General features: G+C 40.6%; 1 protein-coding gene across 2 annotated transcripts; it reads right to left on the minus strand.

Moving 5' to 3' along the window:
• Positions 1 to 8,096: 8,096 nt before the first annotated feature.
• LOC147609749 (putative LRR receptor-like serine/threonine-protein kinase At1g06840) lies at positions 8,097 to 19,021 on the minus strand. 2 transcript variants are annotated; one of them, XM_086786736.1, is made up of 19 exons: positions 18,689 to 19,021; positions 18,212 to 18,353; positions 18,041 to 18,112; positions 17,772 to 17,843; positions 17,468 to 17,611; positions 16,921 to 16,992; positions 16,750 to 16,821; positions 16,530 to 16,601; positions 12,405 to 12,473; positions 12,240 to 12,305; positions 11,996 to 12,067; positions 11,790 to 11,879; positions 11,614 to 11,685; positions 11,009 to 11,523; positions 10,762 to 10,917; positions 9,978 to 10,316; positions 9,523 to 9,773; positions 8,881 to 9,015; positions 8,097 to 8,775 (listed from the first exon to the last, which is right to left on the minus strand). In XM_086786736.1, exons 1-19 carry the CDS (start codon positions 18,840 to 18,842, stop codon positions 8,431 to 8,433), a joined length of 2,910 nt encoding a protein of 969 aa, XP_086642862.1. In that variant the 5' UTR covers positions 18,843 to 19,021; the 3' UTR covers positions 8,097 to 8,430. The 2 variants fall into 2 exon arrangements, with proteins under 2 accessions (XP_086642862.1, XP_086642863.1); XM_086786737.1 differs by lacking the exons at positions 18,041 to 18,112; positions 18,212 to 18,353 and having other exon boundaries at positions 18,689 to 18,773.
• Between the last annotated feature and the right edge of the window lie 2,159 nt (positions 19,022 to 21,180).

Below are 21,180 nucleotides of genomic sequence, written 5' to 3' on the forward strand. Positions count from 1 at the left end.
GTGGCTTTACGAGGACACTCAAGTAATACAATGTGGACTCTTGCAATAGAAACATTTAAGAAATAGCCTACATGACTTGTTATATTGAACTCTCTTGCTCTTTGTTAAACTCATAACTTTCATGTTCCACACTCATATATTCTACTTGCAAAGTCATTGAGAATTGTTGTAGTAGTGTGCTTCTAGGAGAAACTAATTAAGGTGGTAAATACTAGAGGTGGCTATGACATTAGTGATGTTCCATACATACCTCTCGATAAGAGGTGTTGATAAATGAGCATTAGAGATTATGCTAGTTAAGGGGAGAATGGTGGAGTTGGTAGGCCTAGTGGCTACCTTGGCATGGGGGAGTATCTATCATGGTGAAGGGAGCATCTATCATGGTGTGCCGAAGTCCACCCTACTAGGGTTCCTCAATACCAATAACGGTGAAGGGAGCATCTATCATGGTGTGCCGAAGTCCACCCTACTAGGGTTCCTCAATACCAATAACGGTGAAGGGAGCATCTATCATGGTGTGCCGAAGTCCACCCTACTAGGTTTCCTCAATACCAATAATAAATTGTGTCATGGTTCTCCCATGGGTGCTAGAAATAAGCTTTAAATTATTTTTATCTTAGACTTAGCAATAGACACTTGGTGCTTTTATGGTTTTTATGGAAAATTGTTCATCACACCATATCTTTTTGTGGGAATAAGTGAGGGTGTTTGGCTTGAGGAACAAGGTTGGCTTAAGGTTACCCTTCAGAAATTGGGTGGGGTTTCCTTGAGCTTTTTCCCTTAGGAAACTAAGTAGGGTTGGTTGTAAATAAGGTTACCCTAATAAATAAGAAACTTAATGTTCTTGAGGAAACGGGTGGTGAGGTGGGTGGCCTTGTCACTATTGGGGTCTAAATAGTTGAGAAAAATATTTGCCAACTTGTCCATGCCATGTCCTTGATTAGGACTCTTTTGGTGGTGGTTAGGCTTCCTTAGTTGCTACAAAGGCTTTGAATGATGCATCCTCTATCTCTTAGTCTAGGTGAGAATGACTTCTACATCCCTACCTTGCATATTGTCTACTAAGTCTAGCTGAACGGCTTTTACATCCCTATCTTACAAATTGTCTACTAGGTATACTACCTCATGACAACACTCATCAAAATAATATAGCATCTAGACCTATAGAGATGGTCATGAAGCCTCTTTCTCTTAAGGCCCGATCATAAATTAGCCAATGATTGATATGCTATATAGCCTTTCTTGGGGATTACATCACATCTCATATGGAGTTACTTAGTTTAGCAATGTAGTCCCTCATGAGCTCTCCCTTGCTTGAGGTGGTAGATTTGTGAAATGGGGCTCCATTGGGAAAAACGCACAATGAAAGTATGTCTCAAACATCATACTTGGCATTTTAAAGTAGCTTTAGTGCCATACAACAAAGTAAAAAACAGATCTTGGTGGGATTATCAATCTTTCTCATGGCTTCACAAACTTGATCAAACTTCTCTAGGCTAGCTTGCAAGGCAAAGTCCAAATAAATAGACCTTGTTGGGATCATCAATCTTTCCCATGGTTTTTTAAACTTAATCAAAATTTTCTAGATATATCGACGAATGGAGTCTCTAGTTTCATCACATTTATTTATCATCCTTGAGATATGGATTAGCTTAGTCTTACCAAATTTGGACCTTTGAGTACTATATTCCTGGCAACCTCCCTTCCTATCTCATTAGCATATCTTTCGTATATTCAAGTGGTAGTGGAGCATAAGAAAATGGTTGCATAAAACCCTCTATATCTAGGTTTAGAGTTTCGTGCCTCACAAGGTTGAACTTTGTGGTTTCTAATTGCATTGGTCCTAGTAGGTGATTGCCCTTATGGAACACCTAGGTTGGAAGTAGTAAAACCTCCCTATTTCAAAAATGACATCCTCTATCTCCAATGGCACTAGTCATAGTAATTGAGGGCACATTAGGTGATTGCCCTTATAGAACACTTGGTTGTAAGTATCCCTTGTAATTAGCTCTTTGCCTTTCCCTACAATCCAAAAAGAGAGGAACTAGAACTTGGTCTGTAGAAGAAGCTTCCATAATGGGCTCCTTTAGGAGGTGGGACTTCTACTTGCACTATGTGTGTTTGTTGACCTTTTTGTAGATTTTCGACCCCTAATGGTGCTCTAAAAGAGTCATGTTAAAATTATTACAATGGTGGTGGCTGGGCTACTTAGCTATGGCTAGCTTTGGGAAAGCCTAACTCAGGGTTAACACCAGAAGTTTAAAAAAGTGTGGTGCCTTCTGAGGTTTAAGTAGCTAGAGAACCTTGATGGTCCTCCTAGTTCCTAGTCCTACTCCTCATGCTCCCTCACTTCCCCATCTTTGCCCAAAGATGGGGAAGTTCAATGCCCTTTTCATAAAGTTTATCACATTATTCATCATCATTGAGTCTATTGTTAGCAAATTTGTGGCTTCGAAGACCATGGTGTATCTTGTTTCTAGGGGTTTCGTGGTTCCTCCACCCATATTAGCATTTAATTGGCTCATTTCTTCCCAAAACTCCTCACTTTCATATAGGAGTCTTGCCTTCTTAATATGGGAGCACTCTGTTGAGTACTAGTCTTGTTTGATAAGACAATTAGAGGTTGGGTATTGGGTTTGATGCACTACAATTGGTTGATTTGTCATTTTCAACAATTACAGTTGGATCGAGCTCACATCAAAGAGTTTGTATTAAAGCCTAGCTGATTTGTTATTTCCAACAATTAGAGTGGGACCGAGCTCACATTAAAGAGTTTGTATTAAATCCTAGCTCACATTAAAGAGTTTGTATTAAATCCTAGTTCACATTAAAGAGTTTCTCTCTAGTGATTCGGTCTCCTAGCATATGTTTGAATGGATTCAGACACGTGTTTTTAGCCTAAGTTGACATTTTTAATTCTTTTATTTTTGGAGTTTGAGTTTTTTAGTAAAACCCTTTTTTTAAAGACTTCTGTCACATCTATGAGCTCATGTGCAATAGGGATCATGCTTTGTGGGCTCATGTCATATCTATGAGCTCATGTGCTATTACAAGTATATATTTTATCATATTTTTGATGCATAATAATCATAAAAAAATATGCTTGATTTAATATGTGCAGAAACCAGCTCAACAAATGGAATGTGTGGCTGTGCACAAGGTTATTTATGAGTTAATTTTGTGGCCACGTGACAAATGTTTGTACAAATTATTTTTGCACACTTGTGCATGGCATTGTTATATTCCTAGCACATATGCTAGAAGAGTTGTAATTACTTACACTTAGTATGTAAACAAGCTCTAATGTTCGAGCTATTTTTGTAAAAAGAAATCTTGTAAAGCAAGCTCGGGCTAAAATAGCCATGTAATCTATTTTTGATGGAATAAAATACTATAAAAATACTCAAGCGGGGATGCTTTTGGCACACACTTCAGGGGGTAGTTGGGATCCAATCCGGTGTTATCTCACGTCTGTATTTTTCAGTGGGTGCGCTTCCCAATGTCCCATGTACTTTCCCATTTCAGTGGTATCACAGACCTAGCGACACTTCGACAAATTTTGAGACAAAAAGATTTAAGTATTGCGGCACTTAGACGGCTATGCAACAGAGCCGCAGCCATATGCACAATTCCCAACAAGACACAGCAGTGGATTTTCGATAAGAAACCACTAGTCCTACTGAGCTAATCATCACAACACACTAAGGTGTTGGCGCCAACCAGACCAAACCCGACTGCTAGAAGAGTTGTAATTATTTACACTTAGTGTGTGAACAAGCTCTAGTGTTTGAGCTATTTTTGTAAAAGAAAGCTTATAGAGCAAGCTCGAGCTAAAATAGCCATGTAATCTTTTTTATTAAATACTATAAAAATACTCAAGCGAGGATGCTTTTGGCACACGCTTGGGGGGGCAGTTAGGACCCAATCCGCTGTTATCTCGTGTCTGTATTTTCATGTGCGCGTGCTTCTCGGGGTCTTGTGTACTTTCCCATTTTAGTGGTATCAGAGCCCTGAAAATGCTTCGATAAATTTTGAGACAAAAAGATTTACGTATTGTGACACTCAAACGGCCACGCAATGGTGCCGCAGTTGCATGCACAATTCCCAACAAGACACATCGATGGATTCCGATAAGAAACCACTAGTCCTACCGATCTAATCATCACAACACACTAAGGTGTTGGTGCTGGCAAGACCAAACCTGCTTGCGAATCCCATCACCAAGAGATGGTGCGTCGGCCATGACCACATGGAGTCCTTCTCACTCTCCCACATTTTGCAGACCGGTGAAACCCTTTGTGCGTCGGCCACGACCACATGGAGTCCTTCTCTCTCTCCCACATTTTGCAGACCGGTGAAACCCTTTGTGCATCTTATACCTTCTCTGCCACACGGACAAGATGCCATATTAGATAAAGAGACCCCTATGTGGCAGCAAGAGGTGAGCCATGGGAGGAGAAGAAAGAAAAGAGAGAAGAAGAAAGAAGAGGAGAGACAAGAAAGAGAAGGAAGAGAAAGAAGAGGGAGAAGAAGAAGAAGAAAAGAGAGAAGAAGAAGAAGAAGAAGAAAAAGAGAAGAAGAAGAACAAAAGAGGAGAGAGAAGAAAGAGGAGAAGAAAAATAAGAAAAGAGAAAAAAAATAAGAATAAGAAGAAGCAGATGAGGAAAAGAAGGAGAATAAGAAGAGAAAGAAATAAAGAATGTAAGAAGAGAGAGAAATTTATTTATTAATTTATTTATTTATTTTAAAGAGAAAAAGAAAATAAAAGAAAGAAAAAGCGAATGTCATCAGCATCGAGATTACGTATTCTCGCCCCTCTCGTTTGATAGATATTCCAAAACATCGAACAAGCCCCCCTTTGGAGTGATGGTGGAGTTGCATGCATTTCCCTCAATAGTCCCGTACACCAACACAAGCAGACACAAGATGTGTTCCCCGCTTGAGATCCAAAGGCCAGTAAGTGTGGCTCAGAGGCCATGAGCGTAGCACAAAAGGCTCAGAGGCTTAACAAGCATGATCTTGGCGAAAGAGTCAGAGGTCAGGTCCTGCCTTGGGCAACAAAGACAGCCTACATCGGCATACCAAAACAACCCCCCTTGCCTAAAGCAAGGACAAAAAAGGGTATGATGGAGAGGAGCCTTTTATAGAAATAAGGCATTACATAATCCAAAAGGATCCAAAAGATAAAGATCTTGGATTTTGGGGGACTACCTGGGCAAAGAACCCTTGACTCAATATAGGAAATAGATAATTGTGGAGAGATTAAGATCTCCCCCTCGATGCTGGTGTACCTCCTGCATCTTCGTTGGCCACATGATGGATACTTAAGTCGGGAGCTCAAACACGAATATAGAAGATGTCGAAGAAGATCTCGTGATGGAAAAGACGGATGTTGTGGAGTGATGGATCTCATATGCGTTGTAGAAGGGCCCAAAAGCCAAGCATGCGAAGGTGTCCATGTGAACAGCAGCTCACAAAGCTTTGATGAAAACACCTTATTAAAAATACCTCTTCCCAAAAAAATAAAAATAAAATTGTAAACAAAAACGTCGAAGCTGCATTACTTTTATTTAAAAAAATTCGGGTCATCATCGATAGAAAGCGGCTCAATGGATGCTTGCGGGCTTGTTGCTCGTTTCGCTGAAGGCGTCCCACGGGGCTCAGCCGATGTAGTAGATGGCGGGTGTGCAACTCCGGCTGTGGAGACCTCCAGGCGGCGGGCGGCAGTGCAGTAACTGGGACGGGCGTGAGCGGGTGGGCTCGGGGCGTAGACTTCCAGGCTAGAGCCTGGTGCCACCCAGCTGGCCGAGCGGAGAGTAGTTGTTACTGATGCAGAACAGAAGAAAAGTATCCCGACGTGAAGCCTGAAAACGAGGCGCCGCGCTACTGATCCCGCAGGTGGGGTAGAAATCCGATCTAGAGAGCCTCTGCAGCAGTGTGTGCAAGCAAGCGGTAGAACGACAGTTAGGAGGGCGGAGATGCTGCAGTTGGCGGCCCAGAGCGGATGGTGTGAGTCGTTGAAGGAACGCAGAAGGCTGATCGGTCGTAGCATCAAAACGCAAATCTTGTTGAAGATGGTGATGAATCATGATGTTGGCGGCTCAGATGAGAACAGCAGGTGAAGATCATATTAGAAAAACAGGCATCATGGGCAAGGTGATGAAGACGAGAAGGTGGAGGTGGTGGCTCTGATACCATGTTGGTATGGACAGGATCACACAAGGAGCTATGGAGAATGAAATATCATCATCATGGTGGAGCAAGGTGATGAAGACGAGAAGGTGGAGGTGGTGGCTCTGATACCATGTTGGTATAGACAGGATCACACAAGGAGCTATGGAGAATGAAATATCATCATCATGGTGGAGTGTGTGAAAGAGAGACAGCTCAAGTGTGGGAGAGAGATTACACAACTTGAATGGTACTCTATGAAAGACTGCAGGACCCAAGTACATGTTTTATAGGTACTAAGGCCTTTGTCTTTTGACCCTAAACCTAACTAAGGGGTGTTCACACCACAAAGGACACTAGACTAGACTAGACTCGAGACTAACTCCGAAAGATTCAACACTTCATGCTTCTACTACAATTTCTTTTGCTCAAATTACAACATCAAAGATTTGCATATTTATCCTCCCTCGGTTTCTAGAGCATGCAAATGGGATATGGCAATTAAACATTGAAATAGAAAAATGATGGAAGAAAAATTTGCAAGCGATATAAAATAGTAAACTCCCCCTCACAGAGACTATTTCTATGGAGATGTATTGCAAGAGTAGTCCCTGTTGGCACATTTGGCAAAAAGAAAAATTGCTACTACTAAATGTGTACACAGATACCAAGGAGTTCTTATATGGCTTATTTAGTGTGTGCAACTACCAAATTTCCGAGCGCATGTTTTTTCTAGAAACTTTTGGATTGTTGGAAGATTGGCCAGGAAATTAATAGACAAAGCTCCTTTCTTTGCATGGACAAGATTTTTGGCACTTTGGATGATTTAGATTGGTCATAATAATTGGCTAGTTTTCTAGTCACCTCATATTGACAAGTATTACTACTTCCATTGTGTTAATCTCCATATGACTATGTTCAGCTACCAACTAGACCAGTTGCATATTTAATGAATCCATACAAAACGGTTATACAAAAAAAATGTGGGGGTGTGTGTGTGTGTGAGAGAGAGAGAGAGAGAGAGAGAAGGAGCACCTAAGAGAGATATTGAGGAAATTGAGAGAAGAGAGAGAACGATTTAGCTTAGGATCCATAGTTTCTATGTGAAAGTCTTGACAATTAACTTTAGGACTCTTCCAATTACATGTGGGATAACATTTTTGCAGGATTAGGATTTAAAAGTTCAAACCACACACTCATTGTTGATAGCGAGTTTGAGATTATACATTAGCCCTCAGAACAAATGATCACCCCATCAACATGATGATCCATTTCACATGGCTCTTCTTTGCCATTCAAAAGATGACAACCCCTTACTCACTTATAGCAAGTTTTGGGATTATACATTAGCCCTCGACGAGCATCACTACAAACATAATGATCCACTTCACATGGCTCTTTTTGGAATTTAAAAGATAACCCAAATTTTCACAAAGGATATTAATGGGGCAAAAAATATTAATGACTGATTCATTAAAGTTGATGATGCCAAGGAAGAATTTAAGCACATTGATGTAACCCAGTTCGATGATGCATGCCATATGAAATGTACCATGCCAAGCAAAAAGTGTCATCAATACTCTCTTGGAGCTATTTAAGCATGCCCTTGGCTCTCTACATATAAGAGAAATTTGCAATGAGATTATCTTTTATTTTAATTATGTTGTGGTTCACTAATCCCCATCATTTTTAAATTTGTGTATTTTCTTTGAGTCTCATTAGATCCAAGTTTCAACCCTATCCCCCTCATTTTTAAATTTGTGTATTTTCTTTGAGTCTCATTAGATCCAAGTTTCAACCCTGCTTGTGTGTGTGGCTAGGCATATCTTCAAAGTGAAAGTTCAATTCCAATGACTTGTTTTATCTTGAGCAGGATTTATAGGACATGTATGCACATGTGTGTGCTTGCATATGTTGCAAGAGCGTTGAGTACAAGCACATAACCATCCATGTTAATAATAAAAAGGGTGAAATCAACCTTTGCAAACATATACAGAGCCTCTAAGGCAAGAGGATTTATAAGATGTATACACATGTGTGCTTGCACTTGTTTTTGCAGGTGCACATAACCATCCATGTTAATATACAAAGGGTGAAATGAACCTTTACAAACATATACAAAGCCTGTAGGTCAAGTTTTTTTTATAAAAAAAAACTGATTGAAAGACATGTTGCTAGAGCATAAAATAAGAGTGTGATATACAAAGGCTTTGTGACAAGGGTGTAGATACATGCACCAGAAAGGTGATCTACAAAGCATTACCGTGGAGCGACACGTGGTATAGCGCCACTGATCAGGCTGCTCCCGTCGATATCCGACGAAATGTAGGGGCTGTTTGAACGAAGCCCGCCCTGATGTTTCAACTTATCAGCTTCTGTGTCCAGTGAGGTCTCAGAGGAGGCCATGGATTCTGGCAAGGGTGTAAGATGCCAAATGGCTTCTAGCTCTCGGACCACCTCGGCCATGGAAGGACGAGAGTCAGTGTCATCCTTGCAGCATGACATCGCCAGGCGCACGAAGGGCTGTAGGCATTCAGATGGGTATGAGCCCATCCGCGAATCGACAAACGACAGCATCATGCCAGCCTCATATGCTAGATTCACCTGCAGCATGGCACGCACATCCAGCTTACTTTCTTACAGAAAAGGGTACTCAATATTGATGTTTGAATTGTCGAGAACTGCAAGGTATGCATGATTTGAACTCACCTCCCTGACGAGGTTTTTGCCATGAGAGATGGGTTGCATTCCTGTTACAAGCTCTAGCAGAACTACTCCAAAACTGTATACATCACTTTTGTCTGTGAGTTTGTGAGTTAGGAAGTACTCAGGATCAAGATAGCCCTGCAAAAAGAATGGCACAATGCATTTGTATCTTAGGTTCTCCTGCTCCAATGGAGCAATATAGCACATGTGCATGTGTTCATTCTAACCCCCCATCAAGGACATCGGTTCAGGAATTCCACCCCCGTCAGTCAAACGACAACTGCAAAACATATGCCACTTGAATTCTGGGAGCTGAGTCTGCACCAGGTTGCATACCGCCGGGATGGATTCTGGCTGCTGAATTGTCTGCACCCAAATCTACTTGATGGCCGGGAATGGTCACTGGTCCGACCATTCCCGCCTCAGCATCCCAGCTACACTGGTCAGCTTGACCGGCAGGAATGGTCATTGGGACCAGTGACCATTCCCTACACCTTTCCCCCAATATGCAAACAGATGCATGCACACAACACCACAACACTCACACAAGATACTTTTGGAGGGCAACTTGTTAACAGAAAAACACTGATGGAAGATAAAGTAATGCCTCAGCCTGAAGCATATGCTGAAAATTGAAATTTGTACCGGAGTGCCCTTGACTACAGTTGAGACATGGCCACCTGCAGCACCTTCTATCTCAGCAACAGGAGCCAGCTTTGAAAGCCCAAAATCAGCAACCTTGGCCCTCCTCTTCCCATCAAGCAAGATATTACTAGCTTTGATGTCACGGTGATATATGGGAGGATTAGCCTCAGTGTGAAGATATAATATACCCTTAGCTGCCCCTAAGGCTATCTGAAGCCGTGTTGGGAAATCGAGGGGTAGCTTTGAACCCACTGAAAAAAAGATCAAAATTGATTGATAGGCCAAGTTTAGATGAAAACCTTGGACAAAGACCTCCATAGATGGTTGATCTCATGTCGGCTATCTTAAGAAAATGAGCATGAAAAACTTGGACAAAGACCTCCATACATTGTTGATCTCATGTGAGCTATCCCGAGAAAATGAACATGAATGGCTACATGGCCAGGTATACTCACAGTTCAGATGATCTCGTAAGGTACCATTTTCCATGAACTCATAAACTAACATCTGTTCATCTTCATCATCACAGAACCCAATCAAGGAGACAAGATTGCGATGATGAACACGAGAAAGCAACTCAATCTCAGTATAGAACTCTGTTTCTCCTTGGAGTGACCCCTCTTCAGCACGCTTTATGGCAACCTCCAACCCATCAGCCAAAACAGCCTTGTAAACCTTTCCATAACCACCTTTCCCAATCTGCATGGATTCCTCAAAATTTTTGGTTGCCTTTGCCATCTCTTCGTAGGTAAAATCCTTCACACCTGAAATTTTGATGCGTTCGTGCCGTCGGGCTGCAAGGATATTAAAAAAGCAGTGTCAGCATTCTGTTTTTGAATGAAGCATGGTTATCCTTCTAATGTGTGAATTGGCCTGAATTCAAATAGCAAAAATAAATGTTCATCCATTCTTGTGCAGCTGATTCTCATGGATAAAGATCCATTATAATGGAATACATTCAAGTACACATGCGCACACGCACACTCAGACACTCACATGTGTACATGTAAGCGTATGTGTATGTGTATGTGTATGTGTATGCACGTGTATAGGTATATGCATATGCACATGCACATGTATGTACTGTGTATATGTATATGTGATGTGCATGCGCATATGTGTGTTTATGTCTATGCATATGTTTTTATATATGTGTGTGTAAAAGATGCATCATGAAGGCATTTTCTCCCCCATTCTCAACTTTTATACAACTGTGTTTGGACTGAAACAAAATAATACCTTTTCGGAAGGGGGCAGCATAGCTGGGCCAGCGTTTGGCTATAAGAAACATAACAGCAGCCACAATGATAGCTGTGAATGCAGCAGCACCAACGACTATACCAGCAATTTCTCCACCATTCAATCCTCTCTTAGATACAGCAGCAGTCACAGAGGCTACATTAAGATTAAAAACATCAGCCTATCCGGTTAACTTACTTATAGATAAATCAGTTTTCACAAAAAGAAGGCTTTTGTACAAGCTTACCATTGTATGGATACCCTATGGTGAAAAAAAGCATATCAGCAGGACCAAAGGTTCTGTTGTCTGGAAGTTTCCAGGTTGCAAATGTATCATAGATATGTGCAACCTCTGAATCCGTAAATTGACTCGTAGTATTATCTGGAAACAACTTGATGTTCATAGAAAGACGGGGTCCGAATTCCCAGCTGTAATCTGATACATTTACTTGATATTGAGAAAAATTTAGCCCTGATGACAAATAGACATGGAAAGCATTCTCATATGGTGGAAATATGGCAAAGCCAGGACTCTTTAGTCGGTAGCCTACTAAAAGTGGGTAGGCACAACGACAGAGACCAGAGGCTAAGAGTCCATAAACAAGCTCCTGATTGTTGCTTGTATCACAAGTATCATCTGAGCAGCCAAGGGGCACTGAAACAGCCGTGGTTGGAACTGATATGTTGGTATCAGTACCATTGTATTCTAAACATAAATTTGAAGGAGTTGAAGAGTCACTGCACACTGGGTTTCCATGTAACCTGCAAGTATGTTCTTGAGAGGATTAATAACCCGTACTCCCATCTTGTGCTTCTGATACCAAGTCCACTAATGAAGGAAGAAGATGTTACCGTAGTGTGATATTCGGAATATTAAGAAGTGCCCCCGAAGTGAACCCGGTGATGTTGTTGTCTTGGAAGTTCCTGCAATCAAATGATTGCAAAATGAGTCATAAAAGCAACTAGAGTTTTGAGTAAACTTCTCATGTGACAGAAGAGACTATTCAGTGGTTTAAGCAACATCTTACAAAACCAATACTGAGTCAGGATTTGTAAAGGCATTATGGGTTAAAAGATTTGCTGTGATGTTCCCGTCCAGAGAGTTGTTTTGTAAGAGTCTGCATTGTAAGAAGTCAGCTTGTAAGAAACATGTGTTCTAACTTGGGAGGATTCGATCATCATGCCACACTATCTTCATGGCATGGCATAATAGCAGGAATAGAAAGCAACTTACAAAAATTCCAAACTGTTTAGTCCATAAAGATTTGATGGAAATTCACCATTCAGCTGATTGTAAGACAAGTCACTGAACCCAAAAGAAGAAAAGTCAGATGGAGCTGAGTGAGTGTGTGTGTGTGCACACTCACTGGAGTGTGCATGTGTGTGCATGTGCATGTGCATGTGTGTGTCCACATTATGTAACTGCTTAAAAGCTACAAAATAGACTCAAATCTATGATCCTTTTTTGTGAGGCTTACATAGTTCTGATAGCCTGAGACAGATTTGATGGAAGCTGCCCGGTCAGCTGATTTTGACTTAGATCCCTTTGGAACAGTCCACAGAAGATACTCCAAAATTAAAAACAGTAAACAAAAAACTACAAGTCTCCAAAATTTGTGTATGAACCACAAAGCTAAACTTACAAGTATGCCAAACCAGGCATTGCTGACAGGTCAGGGATTGTACCAGTTAAGTTACAATTTCTTAAACTCCTGTAAACAACCATCAAACAATCAAAGAAGTTCAAAGAAGTCTAAACTTTGTCTACTACCTCAATGCTCTCTCTCTCTCTCTCACACGGATGAGGATTGTATCACTGTATGACCACATGTTGTCATCATGTAGCATCACATGGATATTTTAGCTTAAATAGCTAGTTTCATACAGTTTTTCTTTTCCATGGTTCATCATGGATACATTGTAAAACCGTTTTTTCTCATAGATTCCCTTTGTCTTTGAAGACGTTAATCTCTCTTTCTCTCTCTCCACCCTGGCGGACATCCACTCCCCCCACCCTGCTCGACTGTCCGCCAACCCCCCTCCCTTTCTGTCGCCTACTCAACCCTCTTCTTGTCTACCTGCCCGCTTATCTCATCCGCCAACAGCCCCCTTATCTCTCTCTCTCTCTCTCTCTCTCTCTGAATGTATCGTGTGGGCTTCTGAGAAATGGATACTTCATGCAATGTTGATGACCAGGGTGTCTGCCAAACACCGCCTAAAGCACGGTTCATTTTTCGCAGAAGAATGAGGGAAAGTACGCCTTCCCCAGGCTCATCTAGGGCGGGGAAAATGTCTAGAACCAAAGACGATTCAGACGATTCTATGTATGAAAAAGTGCAGATTATGATCAAGGCAGAATTGAACAACATGCGACTAGATTTCGAAAAGGAAATGTATGAGGCTATGGAATCCCGGAAGAACGACATGTATGCATGCATGAGGAAGGAGTTGCATAAGGAAATACTAACGGAATTGCTGGCTGAGATGTATACAGCACTGAAAGGGGAAATGAATGGAAATTACAGTGTATAAAAAAGTTAGTGATGCAATGGCTGAGGTCAAATCCTGGAAAACTAAGATGGAGAAATGCATAACAGATAAAGATGTCTTGATCAAGGAACTCCAAGGATAACTTTTGGCATACAAAAAACAGCTAGAAGGGCAAAAGGGGTCGGTAACACCCCAACTTGCTGATGAAATTAAGGAGTTGAAAACACACGTTGAGAAAGAGATCAGATCCTTTGCTGAGGTGACAAAGCAAACAAAAGAAGATGTTGAAGAGAATACCAAATGGATTGATGTAGTGAAGAAACACAAGGGTGCGTTAGTTGATAAAGTCGAGGTAATGAATGCCACTCTGGAGGAGGAGGCTAAGAGACGTGCCAGGGCCTTACATGTGCGAGTTACTGGATGGAATGAGAAAAGCTCCCCTGAAGAGGATGCAAAAGATCTTTGCACTAAAATGGGAGTATCTGAGCTCCCCATAGTGGATGCTGGGAGAGTGGGCAAGGATGCTACAAAGGTACCGGCATTAGAGTTCGCACAGAGAGGCTACAAGACATATACATTTCCGTATGCTATTTTCCTCCTGCCTACTCGAGATATGCACAGCAGCAGGGTGAGTCACCTTATTTGCCATTGTATGAAGACATCATACGCTTTGCTAACTCGGGAGACATTCTTTTGGTGGTGGGGGACTTCAATGCTTGTATGGGCAATGAGCAATCAACACTTTATGACACAGTGGAGCCTTTATATAGAGAGCTTGAAGCAGATGAAGTGGGCACACAGAGGACATTACAGGATATGGGTGAGATCACAGAATATGGGACACACCTCTTGGCTTTGGGGAGTGCTCATGGGTAGCTTATTTATAATGGTTTGTCATGATGGCCCGGTTCGGGTGCTTTTACATGCTGGAATAACAAGAAGGGCGCTAGTACAGTGGACTACTTGATGGGATCCCCTACTTTGATGCCAGATATCCAGAGTTTCTATATTTCTGTGACAGGCCGATTGGGATGGCGGTAGATCATGCATACTTTTATGCTTCATAGTGGTATGCAAGAACCAAAGACGGTTATCGCCATCACCTCTCTCTCACCACCCTAGATACCATTTTACATGAGAGACTGCTGAAGTTTATTGCAGTGCAGTCTACAATGGCCTTTTCACTCTTGACTCAGATAGCCCTTTAGAGGAGCTTACGAGAGGCTTTACAGAGGTACTACATACCTCGGCAACATATGCTTTCACATATACTATAGCTGCCTCTAAGCCCTTGAGCAGTACTATTCTGCAGAATAGCTGGTATGATGACGAATGCCGAGAGACCTGAGCTCAGCTACAGATAGATGTCGCCCTTCGGGCACGTACACACAGACAGGCCAGGACGCTCTTCCGACGCTTTGTGCAAAAGAAGAAGCGGGATTACCTGGAAAAGCTTGAGGCAGAGTTGTACCAATTATTCTTGAGTCAAGATAATAAGAGGACTTGGAACATCTCCAAGCAGGAACTAGGACCTTCATATCATGCCTTGTATAAAAAATATATATATGAATTTTCCCACAAGGGAGAAATGGTAGTAGTGGGAATTTCAATGCACATAGCAAAGAGACAAGAAGAAATACTAGACTTTCAAGAGGATGCATTGGTTCTCCTTGAGATGATACCATAAGAGATGCTCAGATCACAAGAAGCGGGAAACATTTAATTGACATGGATATAACATGCTGGCCCTCAGTTGCTATCCACATGGAAATAATAAGAACAACCTTATGCATTACCTTATTGGGTTCCCCATATTTTCATGTCCTCCCACTCATGCCAGGGGCTGATCACTATCGCCTCCGTTTCAGCCTCAGAAGCTCTAAGAGCTCACCATCCACCCTTGGTTCACTTGACTTTGAATTTCTGCATGGAGTGCGTGGTAAAGAAGCGAGGCAACGAGGGGGGAGATGTTTCTGGGAGCAAGTTGAGAGTAGACAAGGTTGATGTTCTAAGTTATGTCATGTTTATGGGAGGAGTGTGTTGGGGAGAAATAACCTTGGATAGGCCACCTCACAAAATGGATGGTACCATAAGGAATGTAAGGCTTTGCACTGGAGCTCCATCATCACCATCCACAGGCCAACCACACAGAGAGAGTGTAGCCATCTTGTTAGAAGGAAGAAAAAAGAATTATTAACAAAAGACTGCTTGATATTTCCCATAGCAGTATCTCAAAGATTTTTTGGTGATGCTTCCTGGAAATTAGCCTCCCTCTCCATCACTCTCATATGTCAAGCCTACATAGTACACCCACACTAATCAATGTTAAGTAACCAGCCTCCAATTGACATCTCAGATGTACCCATAACCTAACAAAATATCGTGAGCGCTTATAATTGGTTATTTCACTCATGGTTGTGACATGGGTTTCCCCAAAACGCATCGAAGAACATCATCATACCCATCCACAAGCAAGGGAACCAATGAATCCACACAAATTTTGGACTGCCCTGATTAGCCTCATGACTAAGATATATGGCTTGGCAATAGAGGCACGTGTAAGTGATTGGGCAGAGCGACAAGGGGTCTACACTAGAACATCCTTTTCACACTCGGTTGGTTCGTGGATGCTCTCAAGGCTTTAGAAACAAAACTATGAGCTCCACTAATCAGTCAATTGAAGTCATATTGCACCACAGTCACAGTGGGTCACTGGGCACATACGTGCAGACCAGGGCTTTCAAAGCCAGTTTACAGCATGACACCCCCCCCCCTCTTCCCCCCCTCTTCCCCCAATACATATTTGACAAATTGGGTGGTGTGGAATCCACCCTAGCTGAGACGGTGGTCTTCATGCTCTTAATAGAGATGGTGTTGCTCTATGGCACATAGAGCAAAGGGCTTATAGAGACATTGTAGAGAATGGGAACTGAGTCATTAGGGGAAATTTGGACTCAAAATACATATACATATACATATACATATACATATACATATATATATATATATACATATACATATACATACATATATATATATATATATATATACATATACATATATATATATATACATATACATACATATATATATATATATATATATATATATATATATACATATACATATATATATATATATATATACACACACACACACACACACACACACACACACACACACATATATATATATATATATTATTGCATTATAATATTCTCCTGTATTGACAATTTCTGGAAAGAAAGGGAGGATGTGATGAGTTCAAAAATACTTACAATTTCGTGAGTCTGGTCATGTTAGAGTAAGTGGATGGTATGGAGCCATTGAAGTGGTTATTGTCTAGTTGTCTGCATCACCAAAAAGAAACGAGAGTTTAGTACAAAAGAAGATGGGAAGCTCTGGGATATTATAGCACACAAAGGGGTCCACATTGCTTTTGACACTTTGGATCACCTGACAGTAAAATGCATGAAGAGTTGGTGGAGATGTGCTTACAGAATGAGTAGAGTAGAAATATTCGAGAGCTCAGGTGGCAACTCTCCACTTAAATCGTTGTTATCAAACAAACTGCACTTAAACCAGAGCCTTAATCAGTAATTTGAGAGCTCAATATGTGGCCAAAGGAAAATTGATGTAAAATAACTAAGTTTTCAGAGCTTTCCTTACATATGAACTGCTCTTTGAAGGCGGCCCAACTCGGGGGGGATGCTTCCATTCAAGGAGTTGTTGTTCATGTGGCTGTATCCATATACAGATAGAAAGTTCAGGTTATTGTGACCTTATCCATTAAGGGAATTGTTGTGCATGTGGCTGTATACATAAACCAGAAATCAAAAACCTCCACAAGTACCACCAACTTTGCTTTCTTTTTTTAAGAGATTTTTGGGTAGGTCAAGCCTGGCCCCTTATTCACCCAGCTGTAGTGAGCAGGGGTCGAACCCACTACCTTTGCATCTAAAAGAGTACAAACAAGGCCAATGAGGTGATAGCTCAAGTGGTGAAGGTGTTTGCCTATGACCAAGAGATCTTGGGTTCAAAAGCCCCCTTTGTGCTTCTCGAATCTCGCTTACGGGCAGATAATTAAGTGCCTACGGACGGTGAAAAATCGGTAACTACAGGAGGATCTTGGGCCAAAGGCCAGTTGGGGAAAAAAAAAAAGTACAAACAAGCCAATGGATGTGTAGCCTAGGTTTATATATATACATATACTTACAAATGCCTTGCTCGGTTGAGGTACTGAAAGCTGGAGGGTATAGGACCCGATATGTTGTTCTCATCAATCTGAAAGCGGTCCACATTGGAGAGGTTGCCCAATTCTGGTGGTAATGTCCCAGTCAATTTGTTGCCATTGAGAAGCCTGTAAACAATACAATCCCAAGGATGATCTTACTTTTTTGTCCACGAGCAAGCAATGTCAAGGGGGCATGATTCGGCCATGGCACCTTCAAAATGATCTTAAATGACAAGGTTAAACTAAGTAATTAAAATAAACTTAATAAGAAATTTGCCATACTTACAGTAAGTAAAGATTGCTTAAGTATCCAACCTCGCGAGGGATCGAACCAGTGATGTTGTTCCACATGAAATCCCTTCACAAAAAGAGAAAAATAAAGTATTGGTTTTGGGTGACCTGTGTGTGGATGATGACCATACAGGGCATCACATGAAAACCCTAACAGAAAGCACTAATGGTAAATTTATTAATCAACTTCTAATCTTGTCTTGGATGATGACCCCCTCATATATCATGAACCATTGGCACCTTAACCACATAAGTGCTACTTACATGACGCCAAGTTGTGTCAAGTTCCCTAAATCAGGGGGCAAAGTTCCTGTGAAATTCATGTTTAGCAAGCGCCTACAGATGGCAGGTTTGGTGTTAGAGAATTTCAATTTGGGAAAACACTTGTATTATCTCATTTCTGCATTTTCAGAGCTGAATTCTGGTAGCACTTACAGCTCCGTGACATATTGCGTCCCATTGATGTTTGTGCATATGACTCCTGTCCAGTTAGTTCCACATGGATCATCTCCAGCCCAATTGTCTAGCTTTCCAAAACCATCCCCGATTTCAAGTTTTATTGCTCGAAGAGCCAAAACTGAGAGTCACAAGAGTGGAAAACTGAAGAGTTTCAGTATCCAAACCCATCTCAGATCTTGATTTTGTTTCTGATGTTAAGACACATATACGCAGGCACACACACACACATGCGAGCACATGTACACATGCACTCAAGTGCCCACATGCATGTGTACACGTGCACACGTACACACACTCTTTTACAACCCAGCTGTCCAACTGCTATGAGACAGCTCAAATTCAAAAGCACTTGTAGCTGGTGCAAGTGAAGATCTCGAAGGTCAAAAGAATCCCAAAGAGATAAAAGAAAAACACACACACACAGAAACATGAAAAGGATGTGCTTTTACTGACCTTCAACTGGATCGGAAACGCCAGCAGACCTTCGTAGTGACAAGGTCAACACGAGAACGAGCAAAGCCGCGTTGAGCAGACCATGTTTTCTTTGTGCTTCTCCCATTGTATGCATGCATGCTGCTACTACAGAAGGGGCACTTGGGCAAAGCATTGGACAGACAGGGATGGGTGGGACTCTCCCGATTGGTTTCTCTCTCTCTCTCTCTCTCTCTCTCTCTCTCTCTCTCTCTCGCGCGCGCGCGCGCGCGCGCGATTGGTTGGATAGCTGATAAACACCTGATTGTGATTGATCTCTCTCTCTCTCTCTCGCTCGCTCGCTCGCGCGCGCGCACAGACAATGGGATTTGATTATTGGCGGGCTTATTATTTGATTACCTAACACCCGACAGTGATCTATTGCTCTGTCTCTCTCACACACAGAGAGAGAGAGAGAGAGAGAACACACACACACACACACAGGCTTATTCTTTAATCAGAACTCGCTTAATCGTGATATCGTGTTCAAGGTGGTGGTGCATGGTGGTGTCGTTTTCCCTTGTATTCGGCCGTCTTTTATTTAAAAGAGTTGATGGGGACAAAATCGCTTATTTTAAAATGTATTTTCTGAGTTCTCATTTGTAGTCTTCTACTAATTAAACCCATTTCTTTGACTTTGTCTCCTCTTTATTTATATCACTCGTGCTAACTTCTTAATTGAGCCCCTAGGAGACTTCATTTTGATTATTTGAATGTTCAAAGCCTTGCCTTCAAATCTTTTTAAAATCTTTTCAGAGACTAAGTCCTTGAGGCTTACCATAAATTAAAATCTTTTAGAGACCAAAAGTCATCATGCTTACCACGTCGCTTGTGAACACTGAATTATCACATAAGTTTTTTTTGTTCCTTAATTCTAGATAAAGGTATCAGCACTATGCCATGTTTTCTTACTTCTCCATCGTCAATGCTGCTTGTGAACATTAAATTATCATGCTTACAATTGGTTAGATAGGGAATTGTATCTCAATTCTGTTTGCATGATTGTCTTTAAAGCTCTATTGTTTCCTACTTGAATCACCTTTTCTCTCCTACTTATATGTGAAACTTTTCATTTCCTTATCAAATTTCCTGTTTGTCTTGAAATTTTCATCATGTACTAATGGAGTCTAAGTAAATGTAAATTTTTTGTTGGTTCTTTAATTCTGGATAAAGATATCAACAATGGGTTCTTATACCTTTTATAATAAGACCAACTTCTCCATATTTAAACCTTGTGAACATTGAGTTGTCATCCCTAGAATTGGTTGGATAGGGAATTATTTTTGCGTGATTATATAAACTATCTTTTTTCTTACTTGTGTATCACCTTAGTTATTGTGTACCCCAAAAAATATAATAGGAGGCATTTTCTTTCATGTTGCTTAGCCTACTTAAATGTGTACCCCAAAAAAATTTAGTGGCTTTTATTTTTTCATAAGGCTTGTTGTGCATAACTTAACTTTTTAGTTCTAGGAGGGTTTTTAGTCTACTAGTGTTTTGATTATGGGTTGAACTTTTAAGTTCAATGACCTAGACAAGCTTATGTACATCATCTTTAGAAAAATACGGAATTCTTGAATGTCCATTCCAATAGAAATTTTCCAATTATGTACAAAATATTGATGCATTTGTATGAAATAGATACGTCAGTTAGAGAAGGATTTAGATACAAATCATTAAAGCATGCAATGCCTTCAAGTGTGTGGATCCAATCAAAATAATCAAGCACACACTCTAAAGGTAAGTTATTTTATCTCGTAAGTTCTAGAAACTCATAGCATCTTGACTTTTTTGCAATGATCTATTTCTAACCTCCTTTTCTATTAAGTCAATATGTATTTTGAAATCCCATGACTCTTTGAGCGGCCCGACATGGTATATATGTGTTCACTAATCAACACATCAAGCCCTCTAAAGTGATCATTATAACTGTGAATAATAGATTGAAAGTGTTTATTTGTAAAAACTTTTAAAAAGTCTCTTTATTCATGATATTTAAAAAAATTGTAATTGATGCTATAATTGTGAAAGTTAAAACAATTTCTCATTTATGAAGATTTGCAACTTGTCCTTTGCATTGCAGTAAGTATATGCAAAACTTATTATTGAATAATAATATTTTAAGCTACTTCTCCTATATATGTCATTAGTAAAGTTAATGGTTCATTGAGATCAAAGCTTTCTCTTAAACTTTACTAGCATAAGAAGTGTAATTCTTGTACTATATGTGTCAATAGATATATGGATTTTTTGTTTGTGGTACACTTGTAAAAACATAAGTATATATATTAAGGATTTATTTTATATTTTATCATTGTATTTTCAAATAAAAAACATTGTGAGTAGTTCAATGATCATATTTTTTTAATTATTATTCTTGATCAAGCATGTCATGAAGTTAAAAACTAGATGCTTCTTTGTAGTGATCACTTTTACATATTATGTCACAAATATCTAGGCCTTGATTATTGCAA

The sequence above is a fragment of the Cibotium barometz genome, chromosome 50, assembly GCF_041138505.1.
Source record: "Cibotium barometz isolate CiBa-2024 chromosome 50, ASM4113850v1, whole genome shotgun sequence".
NCBI lineage: Eukaryota > Viridiplantae > Streptophyta > Polypodiopsida > Cyatheales > Cibotiaceae > Cibotium > Cibotium barometz.